The 24,487-nt window shown below is 32.5% G+C and overlaps 1 protein-coding gene across 1 annotated transcript; it reads right to left on the bottom strand.

The window, feature by feature from the left end:
* Positions 1-3,435: 3,435 nt before the first annotated feature.
* On the bottom strand, positions 3,436-23,749 carry LOC139502209 (lim and transglutaminase domain protein ltd-1-like). The gene is made up of 8 exons (XM_071291636.1): positions 23,486-23,749; positions 20,493-20,693; positions 19,602-19,876; positions 8,608-9,736; positions 8,037-8,205; positions 7,277-7,551; positions 4,902-5,051; positions 3,436-3,590 (listed from the first exon to the last, which is right to left on the bottom strand). Exons 1-8 carry the CDS (start codon positions 23,600-23,602, stop codon positions 3,537-3,539), a joined length of 2,370 nt encoding a protein of 789 aa, XP_071147737.1. The 5' UTR covers positions 23,603-23,749; the 3' UTR covers positions 3,436-3,536.
* Between the last annotated feature and the right edge of the window lie 738 nt (positions 23,750-24,487).

Here is a 24,487-nt window from a genome sequence, read left to right on the forward strand (position 1 = left end):
AATATGTTAAACGACTCCTTCTATAATGAATTACAATGGAAGTATGGATTGTGAGTGACAGGTTTAGCTAGCTATAAAACAAGATTTAATCCATCATTTTCTACATATGAAAATGTCTGTACAAAGTCATTAATATGACATTTGTTATACATTTCTATGATGTGTGACTTTCCGTTTTGTGACTTTTCCTTGTAGTTCGGTATTGTTTTATTTATTTGTATTTAACAAGAATGATCGTTTATATAAATATACAGTGTTAATTTCCATTGTTTAAACCAAGCGTACATTTTAGATAAATAAATTGAATGAAAACTACGGTTTTTTGTGCATTAGGATTAAAAATTCGATATGTATCATTACTTTCTTTTGTTTACAACTCTGTCATGTAGGATTTTTAATCTCCCTTAGGATTTATTTATTACCCTTAGGATTTATTTATTACCCTTAGGATTCTTTTTTATCCCACAGGATATTTTTTCTGAAATGAAATCCCTTAGGATATTTATTTATCCTATCGGATATTTTTAATCCCATGGGATTATTTTATTAGACTAATATCCTGTAGGATAAAAAATATCCTATAGGAAATGCTTTTATTTTTCCTAAGGGATTTTTTTAATCCTAAGGGAGAAACTATATCCTATAGGATATTTTTATTCTCCTAAGGGATTTTAAATCCCTTCGGATTTAAATATCCTGTAGGATATAAAATATATCCTATGGGATTATGACTTTATCCTATAGGATTTCTCAAAATCCTGTAGGATTTTTAAAAATCCTATGGGAGAAAAAAATATCCTACAGGATTTTGTCACTATTTTCACTCCAGTTGCCGAACCGGGCGAGCCACACCAATTTTTTTTTTGTATTGTGTTATTTATCCCCAGAGGTACATTATTGCCAAATTTGATGATTCTACGACAAAAAAAAAGTGTGGTTCCAATTTGAGAAGTGCAAATTAATCCAAGAACGTGTTTGTATTTTCACTGTAGTTGTTCACGGATCGTAGTCAATATAATTAAATTTGGTGCAATTGTCTATAAAACCAGGTTCAATCCACCATTTTCTTCATTATAAATGCCTGTACCAAGTCAGGAATATGACAGTTGTTGTTCATTCGTTTGATGTGATTTATTTTTTGATTTTGCCATTTGATAAAGGACTTTCCTGTTTTGAATTTTCCTCGGTGTTTTTATTTTTTTACTCTTTGTGTCTGTGTCTGTATCAGGCTATCGAGACCATTCTGGTGAATAAATACAGAATTATCTACCTTCACCTTTCAACAAGATGTAGGGTTAACCACTGTCGATTCGTTTGGGAAGCAAAATGAAATCGAAACATAATGTTAAGACTTGCAATCAGAAAGTCTATCTCGAGTTTGACAATAGTCCCCAATGTCATTTTATAGTGATAGGAATTCATAGAGGCATTTTTTATAGACTTAGTCATTACTAAAATAGTATAATAAATGGCCATGAATTAAGCTTTGAGCCATAAAAAGAAGAGTAACTACTGAAGGAGCACACCGGTCATAGGTTTTGCTCAATCTTTATAAAACAATTTTCAGTTTTTATATTGAGATTTGTTAACTGCTTTCATCTGAATGTTTTAATCATATGTATTTGTTTAAATCTACTAAACATTAGTGTTGTGTACGTCAATTATATGTAGCAATCTCATAAAACTCAATAAAATCAGAAGAGATTAAAATATGGTCTGACACAATGTGTTTTATCATACAAGTAAGAGGTTTCACTAGCTATAAAACCAGATTGAATTCACCCTTTTCTACATAAAAAATGTCTGAACCGAGTCATGAATATGACAGTTGTTATCCATTCTTTTAAATTTGATGTGTTTAAGCTTTTGACTTTGCCATATCCGATTTAAATTTTCCTCGGAGTTCAGTACTTTTGCGATTATACTTTTTAAATCAGAAGACTAATGTACCTGTCCCTCGTCGTTGTTAGTCTTCTTTGCGGGATCTTCTTCATTTCAAATGTATCATCGCAAAAAAGAAAAAAGGTAGCAGAGTGGAAATTAAAATCCATACGTAACATAACAAAAGACTTGATGTACGATAAAATTGAAACTGCTTAATAAATACAGGTAGCCTTTGTGAGAAATAAATGAAGATAAAAAACATACTTTATTCAAATAATTATATATGGTGAGAGTTATAGATATATAGATCGATATTGATTGCAGGTACATGTACATTTGTACAAGGATAGATAATATTTATAAAGGTTGATGTTAATAATTTATAGTTGGAGTTTTTTTTTCTCATTTGCTTTTTCCCCGACAAATGAGACTGTAAAAATTGGGGCCCCCTTAGTTGCTTCCCTGGGCAACTGAGGGTTGATGTAATAGGTGATTGTTAATAAAATATGTTTAATATTACAAAAAAAAAAAAAAAAAAAAAAAATCCATACGTAGAAGAAAGACCATGTGCAAAATAAAAGATACCAATGCATAACTGTAGTGAACCTCAGAACCAAATGTGTTTACGTTACATTTCTATAAACGTTGCCCCAATGTCTCAGTGGTTTAATAATTCCCGGTGAATTTTACTTATTTTTAATCTCCTTTTGTAATTTCAATTCTAATTGTGATTCTTCGAAAGGTTTTGTACAGATGGTTTTTTGTTTGTTCAACTGTGTCAAATGAGGTAGAGAATATTAAAGAGAAATTAAAAATTCATTAGTCGAAGAGAAACAGACAACACCATGTAAAAAACGAGAAACAACGACACAAAATTTGTCAACACATCACTACTTTGAAAACTAAAGACGGGTCTTGAGCTATACAGACCTCACCACACACCAGAGTAAACTCAGGTGCTCTGAAAGGGTGGTCAGATGAAGCTCCTACTTATTTATAGCATGTTGATCACATGTGAAGTGATTAAGCATCACCCACTACCAAAAATGGTTATTAATGTCCAAATGACCAAATATTTAAAACATATGTTAATTTCATAACCACTGCCAATTAAAGTGACCGAATGTGAAATTTTGACTTTTTATGACAAAGGTTAGACAAGAGTGTGACCAGTTAAAACAACACGATCATCGATACATTCACAATCACAAAGTATAACATCAAAATAAAAGCAAGAGCAACTCGAACCAATTTAAATAAAAGCTAGAGGATATCGCAGATGCATCAGAAGTGTAAGAAGGTTCTGCTCCACATATGCATGTAACAGCCTTCAAGACTGTTGACAAGTCTCGTGCAATGACATCAGCATTAAAGAATAGGATGGATTGTAGTAATGTTAATTGCAACATTTACCAGGATATCTGTGATACAGATTTTTTTATAATGATTTACAATCTTATGATGGCGTCCGTATAAATTTGAGGATTTATTTCCTCGAAAAAATGGCTTTGAAATAGTTTCGAAGATAACGAATGGCCAAGGATTGTTGGAGATAACATAATAGGTTTAATATTATATAGTAGATATTTAGCTATATATTAGAATTAGAACATCTTTGCCGTTCAGTCATACTGTTGCCTCTTTGAATATGTCTATCTTTCTAACGCATTCCATTCACTTATCAGCAATGTTACTATCTCGTTAACCTGTAATAAACAAAACATTTTATCACACATTCTCTAAAATGAAAATGTTTAGCCATGGCGTTGTCAATATAAAATAAAAAGATATGGTATGATTGCCAATGAGACAACTCTCCACAAGAGACCAATTGACACAGAAATTATATGTCACCGTACGGCCTTCAACAATGAGCAGAGCTCATACCGTATAGTCAGCTATAAAAAGGCACGAACCGAAAAATGTAAAACAATTCATACGAATAACTAGCGGCCTTTTTGTATGTACAAAAAATAAACGATAAACAAATAACATACACATCAACAGTTTAATTTCGACTTATGCAGTTTAAATGTCCCTCTGGTATCTTTCGCACATCCTTAATAACGTTACATCAAACACGTTTTCAATGAAGACAATTACAAATCTTACACATAAAACTTCTTACATCTAACCTTAAAATTGCAAAAGATAAAGAAATATGACTCATATGAACAGATAATAGTATATATTAACATTGTCATCTGTTTTTATCAATGCACAACACTAATGCAGCTATAATTAATACTAGTACGTTATAAAGTTAAGTATATTAGTATTTGTGATTGGTTGAGATGATATATATAGTTAAAGAAAAAAAAACTATTGATAGATAACGAGCATATACTCTCTCCTAATCATATGAATTTGTCTTCCAACTGTTTTGATTCGTGCATCATTAATGAGTATTCTGTAGATGTATTGCTCGCTTGCATACAAATTATTGTAAGCATTGAATCGTTGAAGCATTTTTTTTTAAAACTGGACTGATGCCTTTGCGGGTGCTCGATACGTCACTGAGCTTAAAGGTATAACAGCACCTCAGTCTGTGTTGAATTGAAATATTAATCATAATATGTACATTCTCTATAAATTTACTGTTTATAAAACAGGTAAATTGTTCGACAACTAAGGTCATTCGAACCCAAAATATTGGCTTAGCCGTTTTTCGCACATTTTTTTCGATTTTTTTTGTTTTTTAAACTTTATAACTTCTGTCTTTGTTTGCACGCCACTGATGAGTCGTATGTCGACTAAAACATTTCGGCAGTACTCAATTATCCACATGAGATCAAATTAATCACCAAACTTTGAATTAATCAGTGAAATGGCAACGAAACACGATGTTAAAGGATAAAGCTAGTTTCATTTCATGATAGATAAAACTGTTATCCAACCGTGCATGCGCTTTGTCCTTTAGTCGAAATCACATCACAATTTCTAATCTCTGTACAAGGCATGGTAAAAATATTCAGCACAAACATTAACTACTTCCAATTTGATTACTTTCGACTTACGCATTTGAATATGTCTGATGCAATCTTTACTCGATGGTTAAATGTGAAATCTTCCATTAAATCCATTGTCCGTCTAATGTCTTCTGGTAAAAGAATAAAGCCGTGCTGCTTCAGCTCTTTTGAGAGTTCTTCAATCAACCAAACAGTATCCTGAAATGTTTTTTGAAAAAAAACTAGACCACAAGAAAACAGTTTGTTTTAAGTACAAGCTGTGTCAACTGAAGTTCGTCCCTGCTTAAACGCTAAAACAGTTTAATGTATATAAACTCATCTTAGATACTAGAATTAAATGTTTTATTTACGCCAGACGCGCGTTTCGTCTACAAAAGTATTATTACACTTGAGTCTTTAATATGTTTCATCTATCAATAGCATGTACATATTTGTTAGACTGTGTATCAAACTGCCAGCTTTTCCTTTTCGCTCTGTAGGCTAAGAATACTTCTTACCAAGTATTTTGTCAGAAGGTTTGATGTGCAAATATCAAAGACCGTATATTTGTTTTAGTACGAAATCTTTTTAAATAGAACAAATCAAAATAAACACTTGCATAAGTTTCTGTCTTATTTGTAAGCTTTGGGTATATGAAAATTTGCTTTCTTTTTAAAACCTTGTCGATATAGCACAGGTTTCAAGCCAGAGGATAATACTCTCCAGTCAATCTTTTTGTCGTTTTAATGATTTCCCGTTTGACACATTTTAGGAAGGATATTAACCGAAATTGAATTATAAGACACCATTATGGCTAGCCGTTCTCGTCAAAACTATGTTTACACCCTTTTTTAAAAAAATAAAATACACACTGAGATTTAAAAACCTAAAATAACACACTGAGATTTAAAAACCTAAAATAACACACTGGGAAATCTAAATTACACACTGAGATTTAAAAAAATAAAAAACACAAACTGAGAATTCAAACTTACACACTGAGATTTTAAAAAGACACACTGAAATGAAATAAATGGAAAAACACACACTGAGATTTCATAAATACATACTGAGATTAATATGCAAATTACTAATGAATATTCATGAGATGAATAATTCAACAGATTAATATCTTGATCTCAAGAACTCTTGTTATTATAATGAAATGCGATTCCTTCAATCAACATTCGTAATAAATTATTTCAAGACTTAACATCGCTCATATTCATAAGTTTGTTGCCTGTAATTCAGATCATTACTACCAGTGTATCGGGATTTTTTTTTTTAACTTAAAACCGTTTAAGCATGCATGGGTCCCTTTTCAAAAGTCTTCCAACTGTTACCCTGATTTCGCAAGGTAATCTTTTATATTTTTGTTACGTTTACATCCTAATATAGACACTTGAGTAAAATTTCCACTGCATTCTTTGTTTTTTTGCAGATTGTTCCAATGTTTTCTTATAATTTTAATAAAATTTTTAACACTTGGTTATATTTTGTAATAAGAGTAAGTGGGTATTTTTCATGTTCATTTATTTCTAAAAAAAAATTATATAAATAATTTGGAACCAAATCTGTCCCCTAGTTGTTTTAAGCTTGTAATAGATTCAGATTAAGTATGCTAATTAGATATGTGCGCATAAAAAGTAATTTTCAAATTCTCAGTGCGTGTCTTCAGTTTATTTATTCTAAGTGTGTCTTTTTGAAATCTCAGTGTGTAATTTCAATTCTCAGTGTGTAATTTTCAATTCTCAGTGTGTGTTTTTCCTTTTTGTAATCTCAGTGCGTCTTTATGAAATCTCAGTGTGTAATTTTTAATTCTCAGTGTGTAATTTTTAATTCTCAGTGTGTGTTTTGAAGTTTTCAAATCGCAATGTGCTTTGTTGTAATTCTCAGTGTGTAAATTTTTCGAAAAATAGTTTAAACATAGTTTTGACGAGAACGGCTTTCCATACACCATGAGGTTGATGCCAGCAGAGTGAGTTTACTTTAACCACTATCTTCTGGTTTATTTATAATTTTTATCCTTTTTCGTATCTCTCGCTGTTAATGGTGGAGATTAACTTGTTTATCCAGGACATTATTTTGTTCTCATTTATATTGACTTTATGTAATTTTTGGGGGGAATTTCCATGTTGCTTTTCTGTCGCATGAACTTAAATAAAAAATCTTCTTTAGTTCATATCCTATATGACTGTTGGATGTAAGCATGATTAATTTATCTCTGGGCAAAATTAAATGATTTAAGCAAACTTAACTTTACGAATATTTAAGTCCTAAACTCGAGACTAGCAAAAACATGTTATAGTTACATTAAATCAACAAAATATCTAATCAACTGAAAAATGATTAGAACAAATTCTATCACTTACTAATTAAAAGCAATATTATGTATTTCGTGGTTGTGTTTTGTTGATGAATAAAAGAAACACATGTATACATACCTTTTCCTTCTTATCTGACTTGCTGAACAATGTGAGCAGCAGATTTACTGTTTGATTAACTGCATTAGTTTTTTCGACTGTTACTTTGTTTACTGATTGTGGTCTGCTCACAGTTGCCCATGTTTCTGAGCTATCACCATGCTGTAGATAATAGATCAGTCTTTCAAGAAGATTTATAAGTCTATGTAGTCTTGCTTCATATTCCGACTGTCTTACTATGTTTGAATGATGCAGCCGTGGATCAACAGCCACTTTTCGACCTCTGTGTAGTTTTTCTAAATAAATATACAATTGAATTAGCAGAGGAAGTTAGAGTAAATTCTTTTTAAAACTGGATTAATATGTGTCCTCTTTTATGTCAGTGTTGAATTTTTGGTTTAGGGTTATTCGACGTTATGTATTATTCAATATACATAGGTTAGTTTCAAGCACCTCAGATTAGAAATAAAAAGAGTTCTAAATGTTAAAAAAGGCATCAAATTAATTTTGGTACCTTTATTTTGGATAGCATTGTATTGCAGTTACCGTGATAAAAAGAAAAAAAACCCGTAAAAACGGGAAGATAACAAAAATACCTAAATCCAAGGAAAATTAATATCGGAAAGTCCCTTATCAAATAGCAATTCAAAGTTATCCTTGGTTGACCGACTGAATGATTATTCTAAAAGCAATAAGATTTGTTGCCCTACATTGCTATTAAGAATGTGTTTGTGTAGCTTATTTGAAGTACACAAATCAAATTTAAAAAAACTTCCATTACTTTGTTTAATGTTGAGAATTGCAGCTTTTCCTCTAGCTCTTTGAACATCTAGGTCGACCTCTGTTATTTTCTTGCTAGCACAGTCCTGAATACGGAATAATATTTCGTTGACGTTCTTGCCTTCTATTGAAACATTTAACATCTTTCGAGCAGCTCTGATGCCACAGTTCTACAATTATAAAAAAAACATATATTTATATTAGATCAAAGCATCTATTGATTCATTGTATCGATATTACCTGAATCTGTGATTTGAATGTTGAGTTCAATGTATTCTTGTTTATCCTACTTTAATCCTTAGCAAGAATTGAATGTTAAATTTCTTTATTTGGTCGACGCTTTCTAGAGAAAAATAGAGGAAGTAGTAAAAGCAATATCCAAGCAAAAGTGCGAAACAAGAAACAATAGAGAACACACTTCAACAACCATAATGTGTTGTATGCAGTACGGTCCAAAGAAATGTATTTATTCAAGAAAAAAAATGATTTTCATGGTTTTGTGTTAGAATTTAATGCAAAAGGCAATTACATTTTATGCTCTGAAAGTATCTTCATCAATTAAGAGTATATACCTCGTGCGATTCTTGCAAAGGAAGTTCGTCGTAGATCAACAGATAGTAACAGGCTGTTTTTGTCTCAGATTCTAAATATCCATTTGTTTCAGTGCAAATCTGCAAAATGTATTGTCCTGGTGATTCTGGTGGGAAAACGTCAATCACTACTTCTTTGTATGTTCTTCTTCGTATTAAACAACACTGGGTTAGTTCATTGATCACTTCGTAATCCTCCGAATGGTTTGATGTTGCTTCTGAAGACAACACATTTGCTTTTATGGAAATCAGTTCAGACATTCTATTATCTATCCGAAATTTTATCTGGAAATGTCTGCTTAAATCGATGTGCAGTATTCCAGATCTGTATGACGGATGAGATAGCCCAGAGAAGTACATGAAAGGACCAGGCCCCAGCCCAATAGCACCAGTGTTAATAGGAAGTGGCATGGGTTCAGGATGACACACCTTGCAATCGATATCAACTGCGAGTATTTTTAGAAGAGGTTCACCATATTTACCGGCATAAAATACAAGTTTGTAGGTACCAGTATATGGAAACAGTATATCACATGTCCAGGTTGATTCGTTTCTGATAAGATAAACAAACTTTTGTAAGAAGTTATCATTTTCAATTTTTATATCTAAGTCTGTCTCAACTAATTCTAAATTATACCAAAGTACCAATTCATATACGGATTCGTATGTTCCCATGAAACCAAGTGTAATTCTACCATCGTCACAGGTTATTCGGTGGCTCAAATGAGTAGTAAGTTTTAGACCCGTTCTCCACCAAGGAGGAAAGAACATGTCTTGGTCTAAGAATTGTTCTTTTGTTATTGGTTCAAGAAGTAACTGCCATTTTTCATCATCAGGAAAGCATTCGTGAATAAAATGTTCTGGATTTGACAAAACATAATGATCTAAGAATGTTTTCTTTAGAATCTCATTCGTATCTGAATGGACTTCAGTATAAGATTTGACCATGTCTTTTGATATATTCCCTGATAGTGTTCGACATATGCGATATGGATGAACAAGCTGCCACGTGTCTTTAATAAAAACTGCTACCCATGCGCATGGAAGTAATGTGCTTCCATCATCACTCCTGCAGACACCACTTATCTTGTCACATTTAATACCAGTAGCCCTGAAAAATGATATAGACTAAGCAAGGAAGACGAAATGTTTTTCTTTTATTTTTTTATTTACAGCTTGAAATTACGATTATTATTAATTTCATTCACACAATGATGACGTTATTACACGCCTTACATACCGAAAAAAAACTTACAAGAGATTTAAGAATAAATGTAAAAAATTAAAGTTCAATTCTTCTTGAATAATTGATAGGTCTTTCCTTCCATTTTCTTTTAATTATACTGTCATAAATAATTAAATCATATATATATTGATTGATTAATTTATTGATTAGTTGGTTGGTTTGTTGGTTGGTTGATTGGTTTATTAATTAAACACTTGATATAGGGTCTCTTGAAACAAGCGGAAAAAAAAGAGACCTTGGATTCCGTATTAAACACATGAAACGGAAACATGCATTAATTAATGGAATGGATTGATTGGTTAAACACGTTGGTTGGTTAAACACGTTGGTTGGTTAGTTGAACATGTTGGTTAAACACGTTGGTTGGAAAGGCTCAATTAAAACAAGCAATAATTAAATTGGATAACGTATGAAACACATGAAACGGAAACATGCATTGATCGATTGATTGGTTGGTTGGTTAAACACATTGGTTGGTTAAACATGTTGGTTGGTTAAACACGTTGGTTGGTTAAACATGTTGGTTGGTTAAACACGTTGGTTGGTTAAACATGTTGGTTGGTTAAACACGTTGGTTTGTTAAACACGTTGGATAAGCTTAATAAAAACAAGCGAAAACAAAAACCTGGGATCCCGTATGAAACACATGAAACGGAAACATGCATTGATTGGTTGGTTGGTTGGTTAAACACGTTGGTTAAACATGTTGGTTGGTTAAACACGTTGGTTGGTAAAACACGTTGGTTAAACATGTTGGTCGGTTAAACACGTTGGTTGGTAAAACACGTTGGATAGGCTTAATTAAAACAAGCGGGGGAAAAACCTTTGATCCCGTATTAAACACATGAAACGGAAACATGCATTGATTGATTAGTTGGTTAAACACGTTGGTTGGTTAGTTAAACACGTTGGTTAAACATGTTGGTTAAACATGTTGGTTAAACACGTTGGTTAAACACGTTGGTTGCATAGGCTCAATTAAAACAAGCGAAAAAAAAAACTTGGATCCCGTATGAAACACATGAAACGGAAACATGCATTGATCGATTGATTGGTTGGTTGGTTAAACACGTTGGTTAAACAGGTGGTTAAACATGTTGGTTAAACATGTTGGTTAAACATGTTGGTTGGTTTAACAAGCGAGAAAAAAAAGAAATTGGATCCCGTATGAAACACATGAAACGGAAACATCCATTTATTGATTGATATTGGTTGGCTGGTTGCTTGGTTGGTTGATTGATTGATTAATTGGGTTGATTGATTGGTTGGTTGATTGGTTGGTTGGTTGGTTGGTTGGTTGGTTGGTTGGTTGGAATTCAAACACACATAAAACTGTTTAAATAGTGCCAAAACCACATAATTTGATGACCTTGACCTTTGACCTTGTGACCTTCGTCAAGGTCATTGCCCACAAGGTCATTGCGAAAGACCGTATCGGTCAAGGACCTTTTGTTTAAGAGTTTTGCCTAAAATGGCTTTTTTAAAACCATCAATGGGGGTTATGTCCCTTACATGATGGTAAAATCAATATAGTCATAATGTAAAAAAGTTGCCCCTTGAAGTACCAATCATTTTTCACTGCTTAAATTTTCTGTATCTATAACCGTTCAATAGTTATAGGGAAATGAAAAACTTTTGAAAATCTAAAATATGACCTTGACCTTTGACCTTGACCTATATTTTCTAGTTTTGGTCCAATGAACTCAATTCTGAAGACCCGCAGTCTTTACGACTTACGGTTCATGAGATTTATATGCATATCGAAAATTTAAATATTCAAGGGGAAATAACTCCTATAATTGGTCACTGGATCACTTTGGTTCAAATTATTTGAAACTGTAACTTTTGGCAAAAAACATTTAAAAAAAAATCATTTGCCGCTAAGTCTTATAGTTCATGAGTTATAGCGATAACAGTGTTTTTTGTAATTGGGGAGATAACTCCTATAAGGTAAATAGTAAACTTCGGTCCCCCTAATACAAGATAGCTTTTATTAACCCGATACTTGGTACCAAAGATCATTTTGATATCTTGCGTACTTTTAACGAAGATTAACTTTGAAAAACGGCGGAAGAAAAAGAATAATAAACAAACGAAATACAGTAAGGTCTTTCCATTTAAGAAAGGAAAGACCTTAATAATTGAATCTTTTTTTCTCTTTTCTACCAATGAAATAGGTAACATTGCTTGATTAATATTATAGGTAATGTATTTCACAGAAAAACCGAAATAACTGAAGCATTAAAAGAGAAACCGTAACGATATATACCAATTGAATATTCGATCAACTGACATATACGTCGATGATCAGCTAACAAGGCAATCACAAAAATCGAACAAAAAGACAAAAATACTGGTCATAAGATGTAAAAGCATAGTTAATGGTAACTTATCTTTCACCAGAAAAAAAATCAACTAAAAACCTAAAAGGAAACCATTTAAAACATATAACCAATTTTATTTGCTAATTAAGAAGCGGAATAAAATAATTTAAGACAGCAGGGAAGATTAACTTTGTAGTTTTATAGCTTTAACTGATAAAAAGAATGAGAACTTTATATTGTAAATTTTACGATGTCTCTGATGTGACCTTGGGGTCAGATTTGTATAACATTGCTATTTGATTTATTGTCTAAATTGTGTATCACTTTTTCACGTGTAGAAAACCATGTGAGTGGATTCCTTACTTCTTATTGGTCAATGATCTTGCGGGGTCAACACAAGTTTACGTGCCATGTGTGCACTTCCTTTTATCATTAACTTTCGCCTTGATAACTTGTGATTCTAAAACATTGCGTGAAATTTAAATCAATATTGTGTATAATTTGAACTTATCTGTGTAAAATTCAAATTTTTCTGGAAGTTCTAGCCTGGATTGATTTGTTTCAGCAATTTGAGGTAAAGGCGAACCATATTTTTGTGTATTTAAATTATAATTTGAGTTGTTAAATTAAATTAACTTCACTTTTTGCTACATTATGGACAAACGTGCAGTTGTTTTTGGCCATTCTTTCATTCGTCGGTTAAATGATTTTGTTTTATGCAATAAACATAATGGCTGGTCAAATTTGTCTCTTGATGAAAGAGATATTTTAGTAAACTTATTTGGTTCCGGTGGCGGCACTGTACGTCAAGGGCCAAAATGTATGTTTCAACCATGCTTATTAAAAGTTATAGCTGATGATAAACCCGATGTTGTATTTTTGCAAGTTGGGGGTAATGATATTAAGCATGATAGTGTTGACCCAAAGCTATTAGCTCGAGATATAACTTCATTTGCAGAGTTCATCATTGATGGTTATGATGTAAAACATGTTATTGTCGGTCAACTTTTTCACCGTTTTAATGCGAATCGGCCTTATAATTACAACGAAATTGTTAATGAAGTAAATACACATGTAAAATTGATCATAAAGAATATAGACAAATTATCGTTTTGGCACCATAGAGGCATGTGGTCTGATTCTGAATCACTGATAGCAAATGACGGTGTGCATTTAAATAAAAAAGGCACTTTAAAGTTTGCAAATAGTATCAGATCCGCCTTAGGCATCTGTATGAGACGTGGTTTATTTTAATGTATGCATAATTATGTTACTCATTACTTTGTATTTACGGTATGAAAATTGTTTTTTTTTAAATATGTCGCAACCCAAAACTTGTTTTATTTCATTTATTGATTATCATTTTCTAATATTTTATTTTTCAAACCTAATTTCCTTGCTTACTTGGGTAAGGTTACCGTTTTTTAATTGGTGCAGAGGTCGTGGTTGCTTGTACTTATGACCTCTGTCTATTTGTTTTAGCAAATAAACCAATTTTCCTTACTAGCTTGGTGTAAGGTGGATGATATTTTAACTGGTGCGGAGGGCGTGGTTGCTTGTACTTATGCCCTCTGTGTATTTGCTTCGTCAAATATGTGTTAATGTAGCGTTTTATTTGATTTTCTATGCTTCGTCATGAAACTCATGCTACTTCAGTTATTATTGTCACGGTGATATTGGTTTGGAACATAATAATTTTTGCATTGTAACCTGTATCATAGGTTATAATTGCCATGTATTATATTTTATACATGTAGGTTTTTTTTTAGATATTTGATGATATTTAAGTCATGTTGTCAATTTATTATGTTTGCTAATACGTTGATACATGTAGTTTTGGGTTGCACTGGAATATAAATCTAAATTTCAATTTTCATACCATTATTAATGCATTATTAAAACAAATTTAAAATTATTTTTTTGGATACATTCAGCGGTTTGTTACAATTTCTTTTTCTTTTTCTTTTCTCTAGTACTTAAGTATGCCTAGAGCAAAACAACCAAAGAGGAGAGCAGCTTCGGTTAAATCCTCAAGTTCGGTAACTGTGCCAGATCCAGTAGTCATACCTGAGAAGAGAAAACGGACACAAAAAAGGTCACCAACAGTATTAAATATCACAGAAAGTAACATTTCCGTTGAAGATGCAGGACAATCTTCCACAAGTCCTCCTGAAAAAATGCCTACGGCAGACGAAATTGCTTTGGCTTTACTTAACCGTATGCGAAATGAATCATCATCTCAAGAACCAACATCTCAACATCAGCCGTCACTAGCTGAGTTAATTAATCCAACAGCACAGCAAACTCAAGCAAGTACCTCTACAATGAGAAACCCAAGCTTAGTTATTCCACCAATGCCTTGTTCTTCATCAACCGTAATGAACACTGTTGTACATCCAGTTAACACCAGCTTGCTTCAAGACAACACTTCGATGCCTCTACCATTGAATTATAATTTAGACTCACAGAGGGAAGGTACTACTCCTATAACATTTAGCTCTGTAAATTTAATCAAGAACTCATTGCCTTTAGCATATCATGTAAATGAAAAAATTAGAAATATTATTTTCAATAATGAATATGTAGATTTTGCTGCCTTACTGCCACAAACTCAATCCACTGAAGAAATTCATGTAATTGCCACTGGTGTCAAACTTATGACAACTTCCAATTCAAACCCAAAAGCAATTTCAAGCATGCACCAGTGGAATAACGCCTTTGATATATTTTTATCAATTTATCTTACTAAGTATCCGCACATGATGTTAGATCTGATAAAATATGGAAATAATATGAGAAAACTTGGTTATGAGAGTGGCATTCAGGCAGTAAAACTTTATGATGAAGAATTTAGAAAGCTGAGAGTAGTTCATAGGTTAGATTGGGTCATTTTGCACGATGAATTATACCGTTTGGCTACGGCTATAAAACATTCAGGCAATTATCAGCAACATTCTCAGTCGTCTTGTTCAAAAAACAGCAGGTCGCCCTTTCTCGGTAAAACCCAACAGAAACAAGGTAAATACCCAATCGGTTTCTGTTGGAGATACTGCGACACTGGTATGTGTGGAAGCAAAGCGTGCAAACTCAAACACCAATGTGTTCACTGTGGACAAAAACATGCTTCAGACATCTGTAATAAACGACCAACAGGTGGTAAACCTTCCAACTCCAGTTAAACTGGTTATGCTTAGTAAATACTTAGAGCTTTATGATCCGGAACTAAGAGAATTTTTGATTAATGGATTTACAAAGGGCTTTAAGTTAGGTGCTAATGGTGAAAACATTTCATTTCTGACTTGTAAAAATCATCAAAGTGCGCTGGATAAACCTGAAATTGTGACGGAAAAAATAGAAAAGGAAATTAAGAAAGGGCGGTATAGAGGTCCTTTTAATTCGCCACCCTTGCCTAATTTTATTTGTTCCCCATTGGGTCTCGTACCGAAAAAAGAAGAAGGTCAATACCGTGTTATACATGATTTGTCATTTCCTAAAGGAAATTCTGTCAATTCGTCAATCCCTGCTGAATATACTTCGGTATCTTATGAAAATATTGAAAATGTCATTCATTTAGTTCAAAGTCAAGGTCATAAAGCCCTGATGGCACGTGCGGACGTTGAAAATGCATTTCGTTTATTGCCCATAAATCCATAAGATTACCATTTTTTAGGCTTTACATGGAATGGTAAATTCTACTATGATACTTGTCTCCCCATGGGCCTTTCTTCATCGTGTCAGCTATTTGAAAGATTTTCAACTGCCCTTCATTGGATATTAACCAGTTCATTCGGTATTTCTAACGTTTCCCATCTTCTAGATGATTTTGTCTTTGTTAGTAAAGCAAGTAGTAAAGCTTGTGACTATGCACTGCATTCCTTTTTGAAGTTATGTAAAACGATTGGAGTGCCAATCAAGCATGAAAAAACCCGATTTCCTACCACGGTTTTAACCATTTATGGCATCGAAATTGATTCTAATGAAATGATAGCCAGGTTGCCTTCTGATAAAATCGAGAAAATATATGATATGCTAGTTTCCGTCAAACGACGGCGAAGTGTGACTCTAAGAGATTTGCAATCTTTAATTGGCTTATTAAATTTTGCATGCAGTGTTATCATACCGGGTCGAGCTTTTTTGCGAAGATTAATAAATCTCACTTTAGGTCACACTAATCCTCAATTCCGTATCACCTTAAATGCAGAAGCAAGAGCGGATCTGAGGGCTTGGTTCGAGTTTATAGAACATTTTAATGGGAAATTATGCTTTCTATTCGACAACTGGGTGTCCTCTGATACTTTAAGACTGTATTCCGATGCCGCAGGAGTGCATGGAGGCTTTGCAGCTGTATTTGGTAATGACTGGTTCACAGGTAGTTGGCCTCCTGAAATTGAACCTGAACATATAACCGTTAAGGAACTTTTTCCTATTGTGCTAGCTGTCGAAATATGGGGCAAATGTTTAAAAAATCATAAGGTTTTGTTTTTCACTGACAATTCTGCAGTAGTTGAAATTATCAATAAAACTTCTTCGAAGGTCAGCGTCATTATGAGACTTGTAAGACGTTTAGTCCTAGCATCTTTAAAGCATAATATATACTTTCGAGCTAAGCATATCCCAGGAAATCATAATGTCGTTTGTGATCTCCTCTCTCGTTTTTCTTTCCAGAAAGTGCGCCTGATTGCTCCATGGTTGTCTCCAAAACAGACAATAGTTCCAGTGCAATTTTTAAATCTGTAGTTGCTAAGTTGTTTACAGCATCTTTATCAGATGCTACACACAAATCTTACTCTAGAATGATAAATAGTTATTTACAATTTTGTGAGACGTATTATGCTGAATGCAGACCATTTCCATCTTCCCACATACTCCTATCTCATTTTATTGCTAATTTATTCTTACGAAATTATAGTCCATCAACTATCGCCACCCATATATCGGCTTTGAGTTTTGTGCACAAATCAAATAGCTGGCCTGATCCAACAGATATGTTTGTTATTCATAAAATTCTGAAAGGTGTACAGAATTTGAAAGGCAAGAATGACCCTAGACTACCTATAACTAAGGACATCTTGATCAAATTAATTGACTCTTTGCCGTGTGTAATTGTTAATGTAGACAACCAATTAGCCCTTAAGGCTATGTTTCTGCTTGCTTTTTATGCCTTTTTACGAGTAGGTGAGATATCGACCAAAGGCGGCTCCGATACAAAGCAGGTGCTTTAGGTTGGCGACATATCATTTGATCGTGAAAATAGTTCTTTGAAAGGTATGTCTTTAACCATGACATATTATAAACACAGTGATCTGCATCCAAAAACCATCTATATCCCGATTTGTGCAGATAATATTACGTGTCCAGTCATTCATGTACATCACTATCTGTCTCAATTTGGTCATTCAAGTGGACCTTTGTTCCAATTTAAGTCTGGAGCTCCAGTTACTAGGTCTTATTTCACCACCTCTTTAAAGTCGGCTCTCTCATTCATCGGTTTAGATACTCGGTACTATAAAGCACACAGTTTCAGGATAGGAGCTGCGACTTCTGCTGCAGCTAGGGGAATTCCCCACTCCGTGATTCAAGGGATGGGGAGATGGAAATCGAGTGCTTTTATGAAATATATAAGGATGCAAAATTTTTAAGTTATTTATTGCACAGCTTTGGGTCAGCATTGCCTGCCAAAACATGTGCCATTTAATTATTTTAATATCTGTTATTAATAACCTGTGTCTGTTTTATTAATCTTGTGATTAATCATTGTCATAAGAAATGCTAATTTCAATTTTGATTTTTACAGTTGTGTACATTATTATATGTTTTGTGATTTGTTCTGAGAGCATGTTATGGATGTCAGCATTGCCTGGTCTGTAACTGCAATCTGTAATTTTTTAAAATTTTTTTGTTTTTTATTAATAAATAATTGATTTTTATAACATGAATTTTAGACTGGATTCATGTCGCCAGAGCCCTCGGGTGGGGGATCCACTCTTAATGTAAGAGTGTATTTGTGGCAGATTTTTCTCCCCACCTTTGCTATTATTTGTCATTTATTCAATTGATATGATTTTAGTTGATGTAATTTCGTATTAATTATGTATTATAATTGCATATTAATTATGAACTTTTATGTCAAATGTTTTATTTGCAAATTGTATTTTTTTGCATTTTATGATTTTGAATAAATGACCTTTTTTCGTCAATCTTGTTTTTATAGATATAGCAAAACAAGCTCAAACTCTGGCTGACATGTTTATATGTCAATAAGTTTATGGTATCTGTCTGTCTGTCTTAAAACCAATTTTATTTGCTAATTAAGAAGCGGAATAAAATAATTTAAGACAGCAGGGAAGATTAACTTTGTAGTTTTATAGCTTTAACTGATAAAAAGAATGAGAACTTTATATTGTAAATTTTACGATGTCTCTGATGTGACCTTGGGGTCAGATTTGTATAACATTGCTATTTGATTTATTGTCTAAATTGTGTATCACTTTTTCACGTGTAGAAAACCATGTGAGTGGATTCCTTACTTCTTATTGGTCAATGATCTTGCGGGGTCAACACAAGTTTACGTGCCATGTGTGCACTTCCTTTTATCATTAACTTTCGCCTTGATAACTTGTGATTCTAAAACATTGCGTGAAATTTAAATTTCCCACCCGCAAACCTCCCTTTATTTATCTTTACAAGTAGTTTTGTTAATAGATTTTTTTTTAGTTGGGCAGATTTTTCTCCCCACCTTTGCTATTATTTGTCATTTATTCAATTGATATGATTTTAGTTGATGTAATTTCGTATTAATTATGTATTATAATTGCATATTAATTATGAACTTTTATGTCAAATGTATTATTTGCAAATTGTATTTTTTTGCATTTTATGATTTTGAATAAATGACCTTTTTTCGTCAATCTTGTTTTTATAGATATAGCAAAACAAGCTCAAACTCTGGCTGACATGTTTATATGTCAATAAGTTTATGGTATCTGTCTGTCTGTCTTAAAAATGTGTATGTGAGACAGGTCTGATACTTCAGTATCAAAAACTTTCAAAAATGTTTACCAGATGAAACGCATCAAAGAATTATTTACGTTTGTTGGGTTAAATACCTGACTTTAATATTTTGCCAGTAAAATTTGAATACACGAAATATGCACATGATGATCTTTTACAAATATTCAGATAAAAAAGGATAAAATCCTTAATGTGTTTTAAATCGGTCAGATCATACAAACAGGGTATTAGGATTTGTACTGTGTTGTTTGAATGTTTTTGTTCGAATTTTATTAGCACCGAATTTCAATTTTGATATAAAAAAAACTACTACCGTTGTTTTAATTGTCATATATATCTTAAACCATTCGAATCAAGTAAAATCTATAAATAATAAATATGTTATTTTAACATACCAGCATAATAAAATAAATATTGTGGTAAATGTAGTTTTATGTTGCCGTAACAGTCTAATTAGTACATCCGGGGTTCTGCCTTGTCCTTCGCCAGATCTGTATGACAGAGGAGAAGATGGAGGCTCTAAATCCTCAACTGTATCATGAGCCAATGCATCTGACAACCAAATAATAAAGGACCTGATCAGCAGAATGTCACTGTCAGGGTGGTTGGGTATCGGTTCTTTTAGATAATCTCTCAGCTCTCTAAAACTGCTCAGTGCTACCCGTGGTACCTGAAATTATTTTAAATCAAAATCGCCAATATCTTGTTCTGCACCCTTGTCAATCTTACCTACAAGCTGAGATATGAGATACTAGTAATATTGCAATTCTTTGTATTTTTAAATTGACAAAATTATCTTTTGCACAACGTTTTCTGCACGTATGAAAGCATTATTACATTCTACATGTGCGTGTCCCAATGTATGTACCTATATTTCAATGGTGATTTTTGTCGCAGTGTATCACATTTGCTTTTGCTTACTCTTTTTGTACATACATAAGACAGTTAGGTTACTCGTTTGAATTATTTTACATTTTCATTTTCTATGCGGCATGGGATTTTTTCATTGTTGAAGGCCTTACTGTGTCATCTATATAATTTGATCTCTGGTGGAAAGTTGTCATAATTTCAGGATATCATACTATTGTACATTCTTATTATCATATCACGCATAAAAAGCAATGTATGCAAATTTAAATCTACTGAATAGTTCACATTTCTGAAAGGTACAATGGTGTGTTAGATCGTTGCTGATGCACTGTTAATAATCATTCACTTTCATTCATCTATCGAATGACACAAAAACAAAATAATAATGCATGAATTATGTGAACAGTTTATGTTACCTTCGATGCGTTCTTCTCGATAATGTCTATCAAATCAGTGTTCAGACCGTTATGGTTGGCTGCAATGACGTACTGTTCGCATAGAGCATTCCGGTACAAGACTCTTTTAACCACATTTCGCTTTGCTTGTCTTCGTTGAACTTGGTTTGTTGTTATGGGATTTGGTTCAAAGGAAAAATCTTGAGATGGAAGAATTTTGACCTAGGTTGAATAAAAAAATATGGTGTTAAAAGTTTTTGTACATTTCTATTTTTATTTTCGTTTTATGATTCGTTGATATTCACCAACATAAGAAATAACTCTCCAAGTATGCACATCCAATGTACATGTTGAAATGCATTTAAACTAGACAAAGTGATGCCCCTGAACTCCATGCTGAAGTAAAATATTTTAATGAATCATAACAAAGTGAATTCGTCGGGGTTAAACATTTTTTGTGAGATTTCAACCTTCCCCTTATACCTCAAACCAATGTAGAATAAAGAAAACACACAAACAATACGCACAGTAAAACTAAGTTTGAAAGAAGTTTGAGTCCGATGTCAGAAACACTTTAAATATAAAAAAAAAAAGATGTGGTATAATTGCCAATGACACAACTCTCCACAAAAGATCAGAATGACACAGAAATTAAAAACTATAGGTCACCACAAGGCCTTCAACAATGAACAAAGCCATACAGCCCATACCCATTAAAGACGGTTCATCAGTATCATTTTGAAAACATTTGTAGTGTTGTAATTTTGGCCTGCAAAAAAATGTAATCATTTCGCAGTTCGATATTTCCGAAAACAGCGTCAAAGTAAGAGATACAGATGACTGACTAATCAAGTTAGACGTGGCATTGCTGATAGGTCTTCCTTTTATGTATAACAAGTTTTAAAGAAATAAGAACTCATATGTCTGCCTTATATTTATAAGACATACATGTAGTAGCATGAATGTTATAAACCTCACACAGAATATAGTGATTGATTGATTGTTGGTATCCTAACTCCAATGACAAATATTCCAAACATGTTTAGATCGATAACAAATTAAAAACTAGATCTATCATTGCAAGTAATAGCAGGTGGCACCCAGCCCACATTGCAATTTAACTGCCACCACTTTAAAATCAGTCAAAGCACATAAATACATAACAAAGCATGGTATAAAGGTTGAGGATATTTGAACTGCAACATTAAAATGAGGGTATATCAAATTTTGCTGTTTCATAGGCCACCGTTTGGCCCCGGAAATAGTTGTTTTTTTGCTTCTAAAAGTGTATATATCGTGGCACTATTTCTATACGAGGAAACGACAAGTCCATAGTTCTTATTTTGTAAGCACGATAATGTTCCATTTTTATATCAATTCAAAATAGCAACAAAGGGCAGTTATTGAAGAATTGAATGGTTCTTATTGTAAATTCATTGGAATGAAAAAGCGTTGACCGAAGTACATTTTGTATGAAGTGCGGAAGCGCTTCATTCTAACAATGAGCACAAGGTCAACGCTTTTACAACCCTATGAAACTGCTAAAAGAATCATTTGATAATTAAAACTATATTTCTAAGCTGTGATCAATAGAACATGATTTATTTTAGCCAATCAAAATTACGTTTTCATAATGAAACATACATCCAATGTTAGGTTGAAGACATTGATGTACGTATTTAAAAAGAGGATACATGAAAGAGAGAGAACTTAACATTTTTTTTGTACTTGATAGTGTCAAGTACGTCGTGTGATATTTCATGACACAACAAGCTTTCAGTTTGCAAAGAAAGCGTCCACAATATCAGTTTGTCCATTTTTGTTAAAAACATTTGTTTCAGAACTCACACGCAAAGGTGCTAAAGTTGTGTGCCATTATACATATATCACTACATTTAGATATATCGAGATTATAAACTGTAGTAATATCCAACTTGTTTTTCTGATACTATTTTTATTGTCGTTTTTATCCTAATCTGATCTGATTGCTCTTATCTTATTTGGTCTGACGTTATTATCAATGACTCTACTTTTAAAGGCAAATTGCGTCTATTTCTGTCTTATATTTTATTAAGTACGTTTTGTTTGTTGTTGTTGTTGCCATACCTTTTAGCCTTGATGTTTATTTATTTCCAAATTCATTACTCAAGCGTTAATAATACATTGATTTAAGTTAAAAACATCACTTAACGTGATCGACACCTCTAAGTACATAGTTTTAATACGTTGTATTTTAGTGAAGATTTAAATTAAAACTGTAAATGACAGTGTCGGAGATATTTTGAATTACTATACCAACGAAGCATCGTCTACTCAAATATACTACTTTTTACACAAATAACAGTTGTTACCACTTTAAATTGAAAAGTATCTTTATACTGAATTTTATGTAAGAATTTTAACCTACCCCGTTCCATTTCAAATTTGCAATCCAAAATTAAAATGCAAATCTTTTTATTCTGTAATTCATTTAATTAAATAGGTAATCATCATATTACAGTAAGTTGGCATTTTCTTCATTTTACGACCAAGGTAATAAAATTATAGGACTGAAAGGAAAATAGAAGATTTGAATAAAATATAAAATTGACAGCAAATGTGTCTGTTCCAAGTCAGGAGCCTGTAGTGAAGTGGTTGTCGATGGTTCGTGTCTGTCATGTTTGTTTTGCGTTAAATGTTTTGTTATAAATTATGCCATGAGTATTCTGAATTGAACTGTTTCACATTTTCATGTCGGGACCTTTTATAGCCGACTACGGTGTGGGTTTTTCTCATTGTTGAAGGCCGTATGTTTGCCTATAATTACTTACATCCACTTTATTTGAACTTTGGTGGATATTTCTCTCATTGGCAACCATACATCATCTCTATATTTTAAGAATACAAATATAAAACGTGTAACGATTAAAATTTTCTTATTTTAATAGTGAAGACTACATTTAAATTCATTTGAAGAGGGACACGTTCTCTATAAATTTCAGTACATAATATATAGTAAATTGTATAAAACAAACCTTATCATTAACGAAACTTTCCGATTCTAACTCAGCTTCTGTGGTTGCTGTCACTTTGTTGAGATTCTTTTCCCCTTGAAAAATACGGGGCTCTCTCTTGGCTGGATTATTACCCATCGAGGTATGTTTCTACTTCAAAATACTCTTGATTTTAGTCAAAAGATGAAAAATAAACTAAATCACGTCATAATCTTTAAAATGTCAATTATTGTGAAAATATGTTTTGATTGTACCTGTCTTGAAAGGTATAATTTTATTTACTACGAAGGTAAACAGTGATTTAAACAACATTCCCATTATTAGAACAACAAAACGGATGTATTAAATAACTTTAAATTAATTAAAATACGTAAATGGAGAATACTTTATTTATGACATTAAACAATAAGTTTTCTGTACCTGTTGAAGAGGAGTTCAATATAAATTTAATATACTTTAGACCTATATATACAAGAAAGGCAAACTGGACAATTTTTAACTAAAGATGGTATTTTGCCAAATATGTCGAGTTTAAGATGTTAACTTTGGCTGGGTTACAGTTACTTATCTATTCAAATACAACATAACTCATAAAGTTGTTATTAAATTGATCCGGGGGATCGATATATATATTTGTTAGTAAATAAGTTTTTTTAATCAATCCTTATATGTAGGATATAAACTGCATTGCGTAAAACGAATATTTTATATGGGTGTGAGATTTGGGGATACGAAAACCTGAAAATTTTAGAACAAATTCACTTAAATTTTTGTAAACGTATTCTAAGAGTAAGATCTTCAACGCCTAACTATATGGTATATGGAGAATTAGGCAGATTTCCATTAGAAATAAAAGTCAAAATAAGAATGACATCATTTTGGAGAAGGATAATGCATGGTGACAAATTAAGTAGTAATATGTATAGATTATTATTAAGTTTAATGCAAAATAGCGGTCAATCATTCAAATGGCTGAACTTTATAGAATCAATATTTAATGATACAGGACTAGGATATGTGTTT

This window comes from Mytilus edulis, chromosome 13, assembly GCF_963676685.1.
Source record: "Mytilus edulis chromosome 13, xbMytEdul2.2, whole genome shotgun sequence".
Classification (NCBI taxonomy): Eukaryota; Metazoa; Mollusca; class Bivalvia; order Mytilida; family Mytilidae; genus Mytilus; species Mytilus edulis.